The sequence below is a fragment of the Schistocerca cancellata genome, chromosome 3 (genome assembly GCF_023864275.1).
Source record: "Schistocerca cancellata isolate TAMUIC-IGC-003103 chromosome 3, iqSchCanc2.1, whole genome shotgun sequence".
NCBI classification, from domain to species: Eukaryota; Metazoa; Arthropoda; class Insecta; order Orthoptera; family Acrididae; genus Schistocerca; species Schistocerca cancellata.
This window is the reverse complement of record NC_064628.1, coordinates 902,428,930-902,446,820: the sequence shown is the minus strand read 5'-3', so window position 1 is coordinate 902,446,820 and position 17,891 is coordinate 902,428,930. Positions and strand designations below refer to the sequence as shown.

The following is a 17,891-nucleotide window of genomic DNA, read 5'->3' as shown; positions in this document are numbered from 1 at the left end:
CTGACAGGCAACATGTTTCCAGTCATCATCAGTCCAATGCCGGTGTTGATGGGCCCAGGCGAGATGTAAAGCTTTTTGTCATGTAGTCATCAATGGTATACAATTGGGCCTATGGCCGCAAAAGCCAATATCGATTATGTTTCGTTGAATAGTTCACACGCTGACACTTGTTGATGTCCCAGCACTGAAATCTGCAGCTATTTGCGAAAGGGTTGCACTTCTGTCACGCTCAACGATTCTCTTCAGTCGTCATTGGTCCCGTTCTTGCAGGAGCTTTTTCTGGCCACAGTGATGTCAGAGACTTGATGTTTTACTGGATTTCTGATATTCATAGTACACTTGTGAAATGGTCATACGGGAAAATCTCCACTTCATCACTACCTCGGAGACGCTGTGTCCCATGGCTCACGCTTCCACTATAGCACCACGTTCAAACTCATTCAAATTTTAACAATTGCATCAGACACTTGTCTTATGTAAGAGTTACCAACTGCAGTGCCATACTCTGACTGTTCACATATCTCTGTATTTGAATATGTTTGCTATACACATTTCTTTGGCACTTCGGTGTATTTTAATGCTTTCTGTTTTTTGGAAAGAAAGCACCTGTAAGTGATAAACAGCTATTACCTTGAGATACACCATCAATAGTGATGACAAATGTGACGAGTAACAACAATCTGAAAACATCAACAGCTAAATATATGATCCAGATACTTCCAAGCATAGTGTACGGACTAGACAGCACTGGGTAGTGTTTTAGCTCCACTTGTCATCAATACCTACACCAATAACCACTTCCTGTATGCAAATGATCTGCAAAGAGCAAGAACTTTACAGTGTGGAGAGAAATCTGACAACTGCCCTCAGAAATCTGTCAGGGTAGTGTAATTGGAGCTAGTTAAGATAAAAATCTTGTAACATTAATGGAACAGAGAGGCTCCTTTTGAACTGTGTGGTTAGGACCCACTTACACAACTGTTGTCTTTCAAAATACTTGCTAGTAGTAAATTCAAAAAGCACTGTAAGACTAACAACATCAAAATCTCACCAAAAAAAAATCTGATTTCAAGAATCTATGCAACAGCAAAGGCACTGTCCCCCCCCCCCACCCCCGCTACGTAATAGTCTCTCTGGTCTTGTACAGAGAGTCATATACCAATCGATGTGTCAAAGATCTTTCTCTGGATGACAAAATAAACATGAGAAACGGCGAAGTGACGAATATTTCAGGAAGCTCTGCACACGAGTGTGGGACAGCAAACTTCCTACGGTGACAAAAAATCTCATCTATCAAGTAAGTGTGCTGAGCACCATCTTATATGGTGCTAAGAACTGGACACATTACACGAGGTCTGTTCAACAAATTCTGGATCATTTATAATTTCACACCAATGGTGTGTTGGAGCAAAACACACTTGGCATCCCTGCACATACCTGAGTTTAATGTGTAACTGCCGGAAGTTTGTTGTAGGTCAATTAGTTATTGTTCAGTGCTCTATTGAGTAGAACATTGTGTCACACAGTTTGCAAATTTCGGATGGCAGTTAGAGGAGCAATTCATCTCCATTAAATTTTGTGTAAAAAAAATCAAGAAAATCTTTACACAGTTTCACAAATGATGCAGGAAGCCTATGGTGAAGAGTGCTTAGGCTGTAATAAGTGTTACGAATGGTTCACATGGATTACAAATGGCCAGACGAAAGTTAAAGTTGATGCTTGTTCAGGTCACCCTTCGATGTCATGCCAGGAACATCATGTCAGGAGCGTCAACAAAACTGTGCATGTCAATCAAAGGCTGGCTGTCCGACAGATTGCAGAAGAGTGTTAACATTTCAGTTGGATCATGTCACGAAATCCTGATACAGCATCTTGGAATGCGTTTTGTTGCCACCAAATTCGTCACACGTGAGCCAAGACCAGAAAGACCTTTCTCTCGTAATCTGTGAAGAACTTTTGGATTGCGAAAATCAGAATGCGATATTCCTTAAGAGAATCTTAACTCATGATGAGATGTGGGTCTACGGTTATGATGTTGAGACCAAGATTCAATCCTCACCATGAGTCGAGAAAGGTTCTTCAGGACCAAAAAAAGCTCGTCAGAACAGATCAAAAGTCAAAGTCATGCTTACAGTTTGCTTTGACTCTGACGGACTAGTTTATTATAAATTCATGCCAAGGGACAAACTGTTAATTGATGGTATTATTGGGCTATGTTGTGATGCCTGTGATAATACGTGAGAAGGAAATTGCTGGAAATGTGGCAAGACAATTAACGGATCTTGCACCACAATAACACACCTGCGCATTCATCCCTGCTCATGTATGACTATAAAACAAAATTCCTGTGCTGCCTCATCTTCCATACTCTCCAAGCCTGACCACTGAGGACTTTTTTATTTTCAAAGTTGAAAACCCTTTGAAAATAAAAATATTTGCAACAGCAGACAAGATAAAAAAAAATTCGCAGATGGCTTTTCGCAAGATCCAGCAAGAGGCATACCAAGACTGCTTCCGAAAGTGAAAAATGTTGATGGCAGCAGTGTAGCAATTATGGAGGAGAGTATTTCAAAGATCATCCACAATAAGTAAAAGGTAAGTGTAGAAAAATTTTGTAGACAAAGTTCTGGAATTTTTTGAACTGACCTCGTACATGAGCTCAACACTTTTCATCTGCAGTGCTTACGAAACAGTCTAAGCATAACACGTATGGACCAAAAGACAAATGAGTTGATTGTGAATACTGCACAGCTCCCATGTATTCACCAACCATCTCAAGAAATGTCACCTGCGGTGGCTAGGACACTTACATCATAGGGACTACTCGCATCTTCTCCATTACACACTACTTAGTGAGATAGCACTTGCCGAGTGACCCCCTGGAAGACATGCATTGAACTTTAAGGACTGTGTCAAGTGTGATATGAACACATTTAATGTTGACTGCCAAACTGGGAGGAGCTCGTCAAAGACACCACAGCAGGTGGAGGAAACTTGTCAAAGAAGGCAGCAAGTCGCACAATGGCACCTGGCTCAACAACTTAGCTGTGAAACGAACATGTAGGCAATCACCTCTGACAAATCCCTCTTTTGCAATGATAAACACTTGCCCCACTTATGGGAGCCAAATAGGTGCTCTCACTGAATGCCTATGAATAGGTTCATTACATGTTATCTCAAATACACTCCACAACACAGACTTCATCAATCTGGAATAACATCACCACCTGTACAATGTGCAGTGTCTGCTGGTTAGGATAGACTTAAATTGGGGTAGAATAGCACTAACCTACTGAACAGAGACATCCCTATTCTGCAAATTCTGAATACCAACAAAAGCTATGAAGCTTAGCATGGCTACCAGCAAGGCAAAGCTGGAACAGTGAAACGAGAGAACACCACACTTCTGTATACGGATGGCAGCAGCCGAGCAGCTGCCCCTTGGACACATAGAAAGTTTATCGACAGGGAAGTCAGTAAACAGATTTTGATTCAGACTGGGAAGATCCAAGAACATTAAGAAGAAAGAGGATTTAACTGTTGGTGATATGTACTGTGAATGCAGACAACAACAAATCACAAGCTTCAGTGGTTTCTGTATCCAACTTTCCATGGTATCATTCATGTCACCCCAAGGGCCACAGGAATTCCAAAGTTCCTGACACATGAGACATGAAGATACAAGTGCATTACATGTGTTGTATTTTCCCACTTTTAGTCTTCTGTTTCCTTATTTGTAATCAGTCTGTACATTGGCACATTTCTGACTTGAGAGTAAATAAATGACTTTCAATGGCCTCACCCTTAAGATTTCTCAGGTGTGGGAGCTAGGTTAAGTTTTACACTGAATATGAGGCTCAAAAATCACAGTATTGTCAACATTATGGACGAGCCTATAAAGTGCAACTGTATTCAAATTTTATTGACTGCAGCTGAATGTAATAGATTTTGTTTTCAGTATAATACATAAAACAGTACTTACAATCCACTCCTCCAACCTCTGAGGCATCAACTGCAATTGACAAAATTATTGTTGCTAGGGGACTTAAAAAAATGGAAATTGTAGTACTTCTTGGACTTCCATTTTTCAATTTGCTTGGAACATTAGTTCTAAGAAAAATAGGCACTATTTCTGATCACTTAATACTGAGAGGTCTCTTTCCTCCCTCTCTTGTCACTTGTGGAGCTGACCAAACTTCCAGCTTGGCACGGCCACCCATAATTGGAACTGGAGTGCACACAAATATAGCACAATAAGTGAAACACTAGTTGACGCTCTCAAAGTCGCTTCTGGTTTCAACTGTTATCAGCTGATCATAAAGTTGTGACACTTCTTTTAATGTAACACTCTTACTGCAGTCTGGAATATGAGTAATTTAAGGAGTGAAGGCAGCAACTCACTGAATAGTGCAGGTGCTGAGTCACTGATAGAAATATAAATTAGTATGGTACATTTGCTAGCTTTTACATGAATTGTGCTTCAGAGCTATAGAGGGTACATACACCTGTATGGCTATGCTGCAGTGACTGAGTGCATTGTGCCAGCACTGCAGCTCAACTGGGGTGAGAGGTTGTGTCAGTGGGGGAGGGGGGGTGTTAGGAGGGGGAGAGGGGGAGGAGGAATTGGTGAAAGGTGGCAGACAGTTTGGATGGAAAGACAGTAGATGGACAGGATAGGAACTTAGGACTGGTGAGCTCATTGTGGCCATAAACAAGAGCTGCTGTGTGCAGTGCACTATGACGTGGAGGAATGGATTTCAAGGGGGAGATATAACAGAGGAAGAAGAATATGGAGGAGGAGATGTGAGTGCAGGGTAAGTGGAGTTAGTGTGTTCTGTGGCAGTGGTGGAAGGTGGGTGTGAGGCAGGGGCTAGTGGAGACTGACATGAGGATAACAGGATTGAAAGGTGTTGCATGAACAACTCACACAGGTTGTGAGGTAGCCATTGAAATCCAGCAAGTTGTGTTTTGCTTTTGTGTGGCCCACTGTGCTCTAGGCCACAAATGGTGATAGCCATTCATTTCAGATGGTCAGCTAGGCTGTGGTTGCATCAATACAAAATGCTATAAAGAAGTTACAGCAATGCTGGTATATGATATGGTTGCTTTCACAGGTTGCCCTTCCTCTGACAGGATAGGATAAGCTAGTGATGGGGCTGGAATACAATGTGCTAGATGGCCTTCCATACAGGTACAACCCATGCAGCAAGAATTGGAGGACATGTGGCCTACAAATGGACTACGATATTGAACAGATTAGGTGAAATGCTGAATACCATTTTTGGGACAGTTGGGAAGGATTGTGGGTACGATGTTCCTCATTTCTGAGCACAACGGTAAGTTGTCAAAGCCTTGTCGATGGAAATGGTTCAGTTGTTCCAGTCCAAGAAGATTTTGGGCAATGAGGTGGTGCTCCTTTGCAGCTGGTTCCTGGGTGTTGCCTATATAATCACCTTGGGGCAAAGTGGGCTATTCTCATTTCTGTTTACGATCACCTGATGTTGCTACTTAGTGTAAAATTATTTTTTTCATTATTCATATTGGAATCTTGTGGGTTAAGTAGACACCAACACATACTGTAAACAATTCAATTGTATGTTTCTTCTTTCTTTTTTTTCTACTGATTATCTAACTTGATTGGTGGATGTCTCATGTCATGATTGCTTAGAGCAGGGCTTAACAACTGGCCGGTTTTGAGCGCGAGAACTCGCGTCTGCTCAGGCACGTGCTCGCGAGCAGGTGCAAGGTCGTGGAGTAGGGAGGGAGGGGAGGGAGGGGAAATGCGCGCGCACGCTTGAATAGGGCTGCAGCGTGCCTATTGAATTCGCGCCGACTGTGTAATGTTTAAAGTACTACGATCAGCTCAGATAACAGTCACTTCGCTGGTTAAGAATCATGTCAAGTCGCCGTTGTGTAACCCCAACCATGCTTTCGCAGTTCAGCCCCCATTGGGATGAATTGTATCGGTTTACAGAAAAAGATGGTATTGCAAAATGTTTAGTATGTCACAAAATGCTGAATTCTTTTAGGAAATTGAATTTGCAGCGACATTATGTGTCGTACCACACGAAAGACCACGGAAGTGGAAAATATGATGGACCAGATCATGCACAGGAAGTTATTAAACTTGAAAGGAAGCTATCCGAAGAAGATCTGGACGACCAAGAAAAATCAACCGAGGCAGCTCCCAGAGTGAGTTACAAAATTGCTTTGCTTTTAGCAAAAGCCCTGCGCCCCTTCACTGATGGCGATTTAATAAAAGAATGTTTGGTAGTTTCAGCGGAACATTTGTGTCCATCTCAAGTTGAACAGTTTCGGATTGTGCCATTATCTAACATGACCATTATGTGTCGCATACAGGACATGGCAGACGACGTCCAGAGCCAGCTTGCAAATATCTGTAAAGATTTTATGGCGTACTCTCTAGCTCTGGACGAAAGTGTTTACCGTATTTACTCGAATCTAAGCCGCACTTTTTTTCCGGTTTTCGTAATCCAAAAAACCGCCTGCGGCTTAGAATCGAGTGCAAAGCAAGCGGAAGTTATGAAAAATGTTGGTACGTGCCGCCACAACTAACTTCTGCCGTTGAATATATGTAGCGCTACGCAGGCAATTTTGTAGGCACAAAGATAAATACTGGCGCCAAAACCTCTGCGTCAGTAAATAATTAAAAAAAAAAAAAAAAAAAAAAAAAAAAAAAAAAAAAAAAAAAAAAGTGGAAGACGAGGATTTTTTTCTCCGCCGCGAGTTTCGACCACTGCATTTTCATACATTATCCAACGAAGTAAATACAAATTCCGTATTGTTCATCTTCGAATGTAGCACAATTTCAGTGTACTACGAAAATCTGACCGGCAAGACTGTTTGGGATGTTTGTCAATATGGCCAACTCTACGTTCTGAATTTTTTTCTATCTGTGAGAAGAGATGGTTGCTAATAGGAACCTGATGAAATTTGAATCACATACAGTATTCTCTTCACCATAAGAATAATACGAATATAAACATTTTGCCATGTATTCTTTCGTGTTTGCTGCTATATCATTTAAATCCTGTCTGCGTAATAAACCACGAAACTAGAGTGAGGCAACAGCAAACGCAGAAGAATATACGTATCGTCTCATGTTTATATTCGTAATATTCTTATGCCTAATAGTGATACAGCCAGAAATGAAGCACGGCAAGTGACTTATTTTTAAATCTAAGATGACTCTAATTTCTGTGCAGAATTTTATGTAATAAAGAAGCGGCCGCAAAGATTTTCAAACGGAGAAAAATTTTCGCCTAACTCTCGTTCAGAACATGTTCTATCATACGCAGTCTATTATTTGATTCTTGTTGATCATTATCAAAGAAAGCAGCAGTGCAAGTAACAACAAATAGCAGTCTTGTCATTGTTTCGCTTATGAGACGATTCCTCTCTCTTCTTTTTATTGTATGCAGCGGTAGCGCGCACAAAAGCAAGCCATGCCGCGAGCCGCGACAGGCCGTAAACACGCACTATCAGAACGCGACAAACAATGCATGACACAGTGCAGCAATGCATTTTCAGCTTAAGAGTGACGCAAACACCTATAACAAAGAAAACGGCATTTATCAGATCAAAGCAAAATAAGCAATCGATTCAAACCAGACGAAGCACGTGAAAAAGGAAGGGTACCCGTATAAATACAGACAGAGCGCCTGGCGCATAGCAATGGCTACGTGGTAAAGCTTAACTGCTAAGCTTACGACTGGAACCAAACTACTGTAGCTATATCGTCATTCATTCGACCTAAATTGTGTCTCATATTACAATGGACCAACTTTGTTTCGATTTGGAGGTGCGGCCTAAAACTTTTCTCTCCCCTTGAATTTCGAGTCTCAAATTTCAGGTGCGGCTTAGATTCGGGAAATTTTTTTTTCCTTTATTTCGAGTCAAATTTTTCAGGTGCGGCTTAGATTCGAGTGCGGCTTAGATTCGAGTAAATACGGTATATCACTGGAACAGCACAGCTTGCCATATTTATTAGAGGTGTTAATAGAGATCTTCAGGTGAGGGAGGAGCTCCTCGATGTAGTAGCCACGAAGAACACTACAACCGGAGGTGATATTTTAAGTACTGTTGAAGAAAGTGTTGAAAATATAGGATTGTCGTGGAATTCTTTAGTTTCAGTGTCTACAGACGGTGCACCAACGATGACAGGGAAAAAATCAGGTTTCATTGTGCTGTTGAAGGAGAAAATGCAAAAACTGACCGTGCCGAATGAAATAAGGGGCGTTCACTGTGTGATCCACCAGGAAAAATTATGTGCAAAGAGTATCGCTCCAAAAAATGTGATGAGTGTTGTTGTTCGTACAACCAATTATATAAGGAAGCATGGGTTACAACACAGGCAATTTAAACGCTTTCTTGAGGATGTAGAAAGCCAGTATGGTAGCCTGCCTTAATACAGCGAGGTCCGCTGGCTTAGTCGTGGCGAATTATTAAATCGATTTTTTTGCCTATTAGATAAGATAAATATGTTCATGGAAATAAATAACATGTGTGTTCCTGAATTGAAAGAGCCTTCATGGAAATGTGATCTCGTGTCCTTAGCAGATTTAACTAGCCATCTGAATGCTTTGAAGATTTCACTACAAGGTAAAGATCTGCTAATTACTCATTTCATAGATCGAATACGAGCTTTTAAAATGAAATTGACACTTTGGGTGAGTCAGCTGGAAACAGGAAATCTAGCCCATTTTCCTAAATTATTATCCATGTAAGGTGTTCACGAAGACTGTGAACGTTATTCACATAGTTTAGTTGCTCTTAAGGAAGAATTTTATCAACGCTTTCAAGATCTGACAGTACTAGACAGTCATTCTGAATTGTTCTCCTCTCCATATTCGGCGAATATTCAAGAGATTCGTCCTGAGCTGCAACTAAAAATTATTGACCTGCAGTGTGACAGAGAATACAGAGACAAATTTCAGAACAAGAAAAACATTTTGGAATTCTACAGACACTTCCCTCAGGATAGATTTCCTCATTTGCACAAACTGGCGGCTACAATTATATCAATTTTCGGTTCCACATATGTTTGTGAACAACTGTTCTCTGCAATGAAATGTAACAAGACACGCCTGAGAAACGCATTGTCTGATCGAAATTTAAACTGCATGCTGTGCCTACAATGCAAAAGAACAATTACTCCGAACGTAGATGCAATTGTAAAGGGCAAAAAGTAAAAGATAACCGAGAATCCCACACTTCAGTGACACCTTTTATTGTGTAACAGTTCACAAATTAATACGAATGTAGAGGCATACACTAAGCTAATAAAATTATGTGGCACGTGTACATTCTCCTTTATTTGTTTCATTTGTCGCAGTAATAATTCGTGAGTGATATCCCTGCAGGTGGCCGCGGATTTACATTGACTGGCGGCAGCTGTTGTGTGCCCCACGTGACTCTCCCCCTCCCAGGTCTGGTCCGGTAGTGGGGGTAGCGTGCTCGCGCTGCTCCGTGCTCGCGCCTTGCTGCTCACAGCTTGCTCCGCGAGCACGTATGTTGTGAAGCCCTGGCTTAGAGGATATAGGATTTGCATTAATGAATGCAGCTCTAAGTGGTACTTCACATTTGTATCCATTCTCTGTTATGTGTAGAGTGAAGCACATTATAAAACATGGTGTGGGGCTTTGCGCACAAGCAAGATGTTGTGTTTCACATGGAGCCCAGGCAGTAGCTTTTTCTGCCACATCCATCTGCTTTATGTGCTTCGGGATGTATATGGAATAGTTAGCATTGATTTAAATATTAGAGAAATGTGTATGGTAATTATTTTGATACTGTACTGTTAATTTTGGTGACTTAAAGTAAACAAAAAAATGGCTCTGAGCACTATGGGACTCAACATCTTAGGTCATAAGTCCCCTAGAACTTAGAACTACTTAAACCTAACTAACCCAAGGACACCACACACACCCACGCCTGAGGCAGGACTCGAACCTGCAACCGTAGCAGTCCTGCGGTTCCGGACTGCAGCGCCAGAACCGCTAGACCACCGCGGCCGGCTAAAGTAAACACAAAATATATTATTTGCACAAGCGAGTGCAGTAGTATTTCATATATATTAATATTTTGAATGTGAGAGATAACAGTATTCCCACATGGAGCTTGTCAATGTTTCCAGTTACCGGAAGAAAAAAAATGCATGGAATATTTCACATGGAACAGAGAAATAGGGAGAGCGGAGGCCATCATGCCTTATTATGTGTACATCGGTCTAGTAACTCACTTTCCATCTCTTGTACTCTGGTCATTAACCACTTCTGAAACATGAAGCAATGAAATATGCACATGTACATAATACAGTACATTCTGAAGAATCGCCAAAAATGGTGTAGTGTTTATTTTTAAAAAGCAATTTTCAATAATTTGCAAGTATTGTTATGTTTGTTGTACAGTTTTCCTGCTGTACACGTATTCTCAGTGCCATGAAAATATTCCAGACCCGCAGTACATTGTTTTGTATTTCATTTACAGCCCATCAGAGTTCACTACTTTTACTTTTTTACTAATGAATGTTAACACAAGCATCTTCAGACCTTGATATTTATCTTATTATATTTTACACATAGCTAATAAATGTGTTGTCAAATAGGCAATAACCAAATTTTTTTAAATATATCACATTACATTAGAAAATATTTAGGAGAAACACGGACAAATATAGCTGACGAAAGCATGCAAAAGGCTAGAAAAAGTTTTTATCCATCAGTAGATGTCAAATGGCCGACGATTATTAGATTTACAGTTTTTGATTTGTTCTAGAGCTCTTGATGTGAAATATAAACGAATGGAATAGAAAGCATCATCAGGTTTCTTACCCGCTGACAAAGTGACTTTGCCTCTTCACTAAATTTATGGGAGTATTTTTCCTGATCTTCTTTGACTCTACGGTCCACTTCCTCTCGCTTAACCTGTGAAAGAAAATACATTACCACCACAACAAAACTAGAGAGGGAATGGTATACAGAGGGGAGAGTTCGATTAAGGGAGAGTAAAATGGAGGAGAAGCAAGCAGGAGGGAAGATGAAAGGAAACAACTATATTAATGCCAGTTAAACAAACTGGAAGTCAAGCTAGTAAAAGCAAAGAAGATGGGATTGCGGGGGAGGGTGGTTGGGAGGGGAGGGGGAGTCATGACATGAAACACATGGCTGCATCTAGGACAATAAAATGTTGTTAATCTGTATAAAAATAAAAAAAATCCTCCAAAATGTGAAAAGCCTCAGAAAACGTTCGTTTGCTTTCTTAACTCAGCTAGAATTGCGAAAAGATATGGAAATATTCAATCAACAAGTTATTACATTACGACTAAGCACAGGAAAAAAAGAAGTTTTACTTTATGACCAATTCCAGTCTTTTTTGTTGCCAAATTTGGAGTTATTTCATGGGAATCTTGATGCTACTTTTGCCAAATTTGGTGTTACCTTTTGACAAATGCTATTTTTTTTACCAAATTTACCAATTTATTTTCATTTTGGTGTTTTGCCAGTTCTGGTAGTTTTTCTTTTGCCAATTTAGTTGTAATTTTTCTGCCAATTTAGGTGTTATCATTTTGCAATTTTGGTATTGTTGTGCGTCTATTTTGGTGCCATTTTTCATCAATTTTTGTGTTACTTTCTGATTGCTTAATTTTGACTACTGTACGTTCTTTATTTTTGTCTTAATTGTTTTTCAGTGTTATGTTGAAAACAAAAATACATCTATCACTTACATTACATTCACAGACAGGTGAAATAAAAACAAATGCTAAAATATTTAAGCTTTAGAACAAAGTTCTTCCACAGTAGAAACACATTCACACAAGCACAACTCACACATATGGCCAAAGTCTCTGGACACTGGGGCCTGACTGTAACTGCATTTGATGTCAGCCACAATCTAGCTAGGATGGGTGGTGAGGATAGGGAAGAGGTATGGGATCAGGAGAGGAAAGGATAGCAGGGGGTGAAGATGCTAGTTGTGCCTTTGGGGACCTTCAGGGACTTGGTGGTGACAGGATAGGGCTGCTAGTTGCACCGCACCAGTAGCCTAGGGATAGTGTCTTTGACAAGTAATCAAAACATCCTTGGACCAGGTTTGAATCCCACCCTTACTTAGATTTTGAATAAAAATTATCAGCAATGGCAGCTCAAGACTTCCAGCATAAGAATTCACCCTCATTCTGCCAACAGTTTTGTCAAAGACAGCAGAGGAGTGGACAGAGGTTCAGGGCACTCTCTTGCCCTTGGGGTGGGAAACTGCCAAATGTGGAAGAACCAGTAATGGTCAACAGCATGAGGGTGCAGAAGGCAATGGAAACTACTGCATTAAAGACATTTAATGTTTACCAACAAGATATGTTGCCTGCAGCTGAAAAAATCTCACAATGGCCTCTCGATAGGGCAAAAGATCCCAGATTTGTCTCCAGCATTTGGATCTCTGGGAGGAGGTGAGGATGAAAAAAAGATTGAATAACCAACGACAGGATTATGTTTTACGAGTCGGGGTGCAGAATATCATAAGCTTTCACATGGCATGGAAACTAGAATATCTGAAAGGGAAATGCTAAGGCTCAATCTAGATAATAGTGGGGTAAGTGAAGTGAAACTACAAGAAAACAGGTTTTCTGGTCAGATGAATATGAGTATATATCAACAGCAGTAGAAAATGGTATAGTGGGAGTAGGATTCATTATGAATAAGAAGGTAGGGCAGAGAGTATGTTACTGTGAACAGTTCAGTGATAGGGTTGTTCTCATCAGAATTGATAGTAAACGAACAACAACAGTAGCTCAGGTACACATGCCAAAGTCACAAGCAGAAGACGGAGAGACGGAGGAAGTATATAAAGGATATTGACAGGGTAATTCAGTACATAAGGGGAGATGCAAATTTAATAGCATGGGGGACTGGAATGGTGTTGCAGGAGAAGGTGAAGGTGAAACAGTTAAAGAAGACTATGATCAGAGATCAGAAAGACTAATGGAGTTTCAGAATAAATTTCAGCAAACCACCCTTTTAATACATCCTCACGTAGTTTTTTCGAAATTTTCCCGTATTTCTCCACCCTTTAACGTGTTTTGGCGGCAACACAACCACCTAACCTTTATGCACATCATTATCTACCTACACAAGTTCACCACAGGATCAACATAGCCCAGCTCTAACCAACCCTTTTTCGCCTTTTTTCACACCAGATCTCCATTTGCTTTCTAGTTTTACCTTTACCTCTCCCCATATATTTTTATATTTATTTTCGTTTTCATTTCAGCCTCGTGTTCCACTTTCCACCTTCTAGTACCATGTCACCCTCACAACACCTCCACAACGACCCCATTAAGTTTTATTTACATTCCCTCCGCAAACATGCCTTCGCCCTAGCCAGATTACACTCCCATATTTTATTTTATCAGGCTTGTCTGACATTTGGCATCACCCCCAAAGGCCTCACACTTAAAGTTCCCATCTCTGGCTGCAACCCTTCTTTCCATCAGTCCCTACACCAGTTCCAAACCGAACAATCCATTGCCCTCACCCACCTAATCCTTGACCTACACATCCACTCAGCCAATCAACACACCCATCAACTCCTGTCCCTAATAAAAGTCCTCAATCTTTCCTCTCCCACATCCACACCGGTTGTTCAGAGCATCCTCCTACAGGCCAACCGCAAATTAGAACAGCATGCCACCCTCCACCTCAAAAAACTATCCAATCTCCTGGTTTCCCACCTCCGGAAAGGCAACTCACCCTTCACAACCTTTCCAGCAAACCTCAACCTCCTCTCATTGCACACAAACCCAGTCTCTCCCATCTACTCAATCTCCCACTTCCAGCTCCACTCCCTCCAAAACCTCAAAATTCCAATCAACACAATCTGGAACCGCAACACCCCAATTCAGTAGTTAACCTCTCCTCCAAACCTCTCTCCCAATCCGAAACCTCTGTCCTATCCAAAGGCCTCACCTTCAGCCCCACTCCCAGATTTAACCAAACAGCCCTTGTCAAAGATTTACTGTCCTACACCCGTACTCTCTGCTGGAAATATCACTTTGCCACGAAGAAAAATGATCCTAATCCTACTACTAATGATCCAACTCCCCAAGATACTATCCAAATTGAACCATGCCTGGAACAGTTCCGTCCTCCATCACAGCGGGACCCACCTCCTCTTCCTCAAAATCACCCTCTCCTAACCTTCCAGGAATTTCTGACTTCCAGCCTTGCCTCTCAATCCTTCTTAAAAAACCTTAATCCTACTCCCAACATCACCACTGCTGAAGCCCAGGCTATCCGTGATCTGAAGGCTGACCAATCCATCGTCATTCTTCCGGCGGACAAGGGTTCCACGACTGTGGTACTTGATCGTCGGGAGTATGAGGCTGAGGGACTGCGTCAGCTTTCAGACAACACTACTTACAAAGTTTGCCATGATAATCCCATTCCTGATGTCCAGGCGGAGCTTCAAGGAATCCTCAGAACCTTAGGCCCCCTACAAAACCTTTCACCTGACTCCATCAACCTCCTGACCCCACCAACACCCCGCACCTCTACCTTCTACCTTCTTCCCAAAGTTCACAAACCCAATCATCCCGGCCGTCCCATTGTAGCTGGTTACCAAGCCCCCACAGAACGCATCTATGCCTACGTAGATCAACACCTTCAACCCATTACATGCAGTCTCCCATCCTTCATCAAAGACACCAACCACTTTCTCGAACGCCTGGAATCCTTACCCAGTCTGTTACCCCCGGAAACCATCCTTGTAACCATTGATGCCACTTCCTTAGACACAAATATTCCGCATGTCCAGGGCCTCGCTGCGATGGAGCCCTTCCTTTCACGCCGATCACCTGCCGCCCTACCTAAAACCTCTTTCCTAATTACCTTAGCCAGCTTCATCCTGACCCACAACTTCTTCACTTTTGAAGGCCAGACATACCAACAATTAAAGGGAACAACCATGGGTACCAGGATGGCCCCCTCGTACACCAACCTATTCATGGGTCGCTTAGAGGAAGCCTTCTTGGTTACTCAGGCCTGCCAACCCAAAGTTTGGTACAGATTTATTGATGACATTTTCATGATCTGGACTCACAGTGAAGAACAACTCCAGAATTTCCTCTCCAACCTCAACTCCTTTGGTTCCATCAGATTCACCTGGTCCTACACTAAACCCCATGCCACTTTCCTTGACGTTGACCTCCACCTGTCCAATGGCCAGCTTCACACGTCCGTCCACATCAAACCCACCAACAAGCAACAGTACCTCCATTATGACAGCTGCCACCCATTCCACATCAAACGGTCCCTTCTCTACAGCCTAGGTCTTCGTGGCAAACGAATCTGCTCCAGTCCGGAATCCTTGAACCATTACACCAACAACCTGAAAACAGCTTTTGCATCCCGTAACTACCTTCCCGACCTGGTACAGAAGCAAATAACCAGAGCCACTTCCTCATCTCCTCAAACCAAGAACCTTCCACAGAAGAACCCCAAAAGTGCCCCACTTGTGACAGGATACTTTCCGGGACTGGATCAGATTCTGAATGTGGCTCTCCAGCAGGGATACGACTTCCTCAAATCCTGCCCTGAAATGAGATCCATCCTTCATGAAATCCTCCCCACTCCACCAAGAGTGTCTTTCCGCCGTCCACCTAACCTTCGTAACCTCTTAGTTCATCCCTATGAAATCCCCAAACCAACTTCCCTACCCTCTGGCTCCCACCCCTGTAACCGCCCCCGGTGTAAAACCTGTCCCATGCACCCTCCCACCATCACCTATTCCAGTCCTGTAACCCGGAAGGTGTACACGATCAAAGGCAGAGCCACGTGTGAAAGCACCCACGTGATTTACCAACTGACCTGCCTACACTGTGAAGCGTTCTATGTGGGAATGACCAGCAACAAACTGTCCATTCGCATGAATGGACACAGGCAGACAGTGTTTGTTGGTAATGAGGATCACCCTGTGGCTAAACATGCCTTGGTGCACGGCCAGCACATCTTGGCACAGTGTTACACCGTCCGGGTTATCTGGATACTTCCCACTAACACCAACCTGTCAGAACTCCGGAGATGGGAACTTGCCCTTCAGCATATCCTCTCTTCTCGCTATCTGCCAGGCCTCAATCTCCACTAATTTCTAATTTCAATCTGCCGCCGCTCATACCTCACCTGTCTTTCAACATCATCTTTGCCTCTGTACTTCCGTCCCGACTGACATCTCTGCCCAAACTCTTTGCCTTTACAAATGTCTGCTTGTGTCTGTGTATGTGTGGATGGATATGTGTGTGTGCGCGAGTGTATACCTGTCCTTTTTTCCCCCTAAGGTAAGTCTTTCCGCTCCCGGGATTGGAATGACTCCTTACCCTCTCCCTTAAAACCCATATCCTTTTGTCTTTCCTTCTCCTTCCCTCTTTCCTGACGAGGCAACCGTTGGTTGCGAAAGCTAGAATTTTGTGTGTATGTTTGTGTGTCTATCGACCTGCCAGCGCTTTTGTTTGGTAAGTCTCGTCATCTTTCTTTTTAAATATATTTTTCCCACGTGGAATGTTTCCCTCTATTTTTATATATATATATACCTGGTATATTTTTCCTTCATGGAATGTTTCCTTCTACTATATATATATATATATATATATATATATAGGGCTATTACAAATGATTGAAGTGATTTCATAAATTTACCGTAGCTCCATTCATTGACATATGGTCACGACACACTACAGATACGTAGAAAAACTCATAAAGTTTTGTTCGGCTGAAGTCGCACTTCAGGTTTCTGCCGTCAGATCGCTCGAGAGCGCAGTGAGACAAAATAGCGACAGGAGCCGAGAAAGCGTATGTCGTGCTTGAAATGCACTCACATCACTCAGTCATAACAGTGCAACGACACTTCAGAACGAAGTTCAACAAAGATCCACTAACTGCTAACTCCATTCGGCGATGGTATGCGCAGTTTAAAGCTTCTGGATGCCTCTGTAAGGGGAAATCAACGGGTCGGCCTGCATTGAGCGAAGAAACGGTTGAACGCGTGCGGGCAAGTTTCACGCGTAGCCCGCGGAAAATTGGCTCATGCCAGAACTGGAGACCGACAGCGCTGACTTCATCTTTCAACAGGATGGTGCTCCACCGTACTTCCATCATGATGTTCGGCATTTCTTAAACAGGAGATTGGAAAACCGATGGATCTGTCGTGGTGGAGATCATGACAGCAATTCATGTCATGGCCTCCACGCTCTACCGACTTAACCCCATGCGATTTCTTTCTGTGGGGTTATGTGAAAGATTCAGTGTTTAAACCTCCTCTACCAAGAAACGTGCCAGAACTGCGAGCTCACATCAACGATGCTTTCGAACTCATTGATGGGGACATGCTGCGACGAATGTGGGAGGAACTTGATTATCGGCTTGATGTCTACCGAATCACTAAAGGGGCACATATCGAACATTTGTGAATGCCTAAAAAAACTTTTTGAGTTTCTGTATGTGTGTGCAAAGCATTGTGAAAATATCTCAAATAATAAAGTTAGTGTAGAGCTGTGAAATCGCTTCAATCATTTGTAATAACCCTGTATATATATGGTTATATATATGAGACAAACATACACACAAAATTCGAGATGAGGCAACCGTTGGTTGCGAATGCTTGAATTTTGTGTGTATGTTTGTTTGTGTGTCTATCGACCTGCCAGCGCTTTTGTCTGGTAAGTCTCACCATCTTTCTTTTTAGATATATTTTTCCCACATGGAATGTTTCCCTCTATTATATTCATATCTTTAATTTGAACCCAACAATTACGTTTGTTATTGTCGCTGTTACATTTCGTAATCTTTTCTGTCGTCTTATTTCCGCCTTCTGTTTTTGCCATCACT

At 42.2% G+C, this 17,891-nt stretch overlaps 1 protein-coding gene across 2 annotated transcripts in view; it reads right to left on the bottom strand.

Moving 5' to 3' along the window:
• The window catches only part of LOC126175979 (G protein-coupled receptor kinase 2), a 203,605-nt gene that overhangs the window by 43,652 nt on the left and 142,062 nt on the right, over nucleotides 1-17,891 (bottom strand). For both annotated transcript variants that reach the window (XR_007535630.1, XM_049923086.1), the window contains exon 10: nucleotides 10,854-10,946. Coding sequence is in view for 1 of the 2 variants with exons in the window: in XM_049923086.1 (XP_049779043.1) it covers nucleotides 10,854-10,946 (93 nt within the window). In the remaining variant the exon portion in view is untranslated. The remainder of the gene's footprint in view (nucleotides 1-10,853; nucleotides 10,947-17,891) is intronic.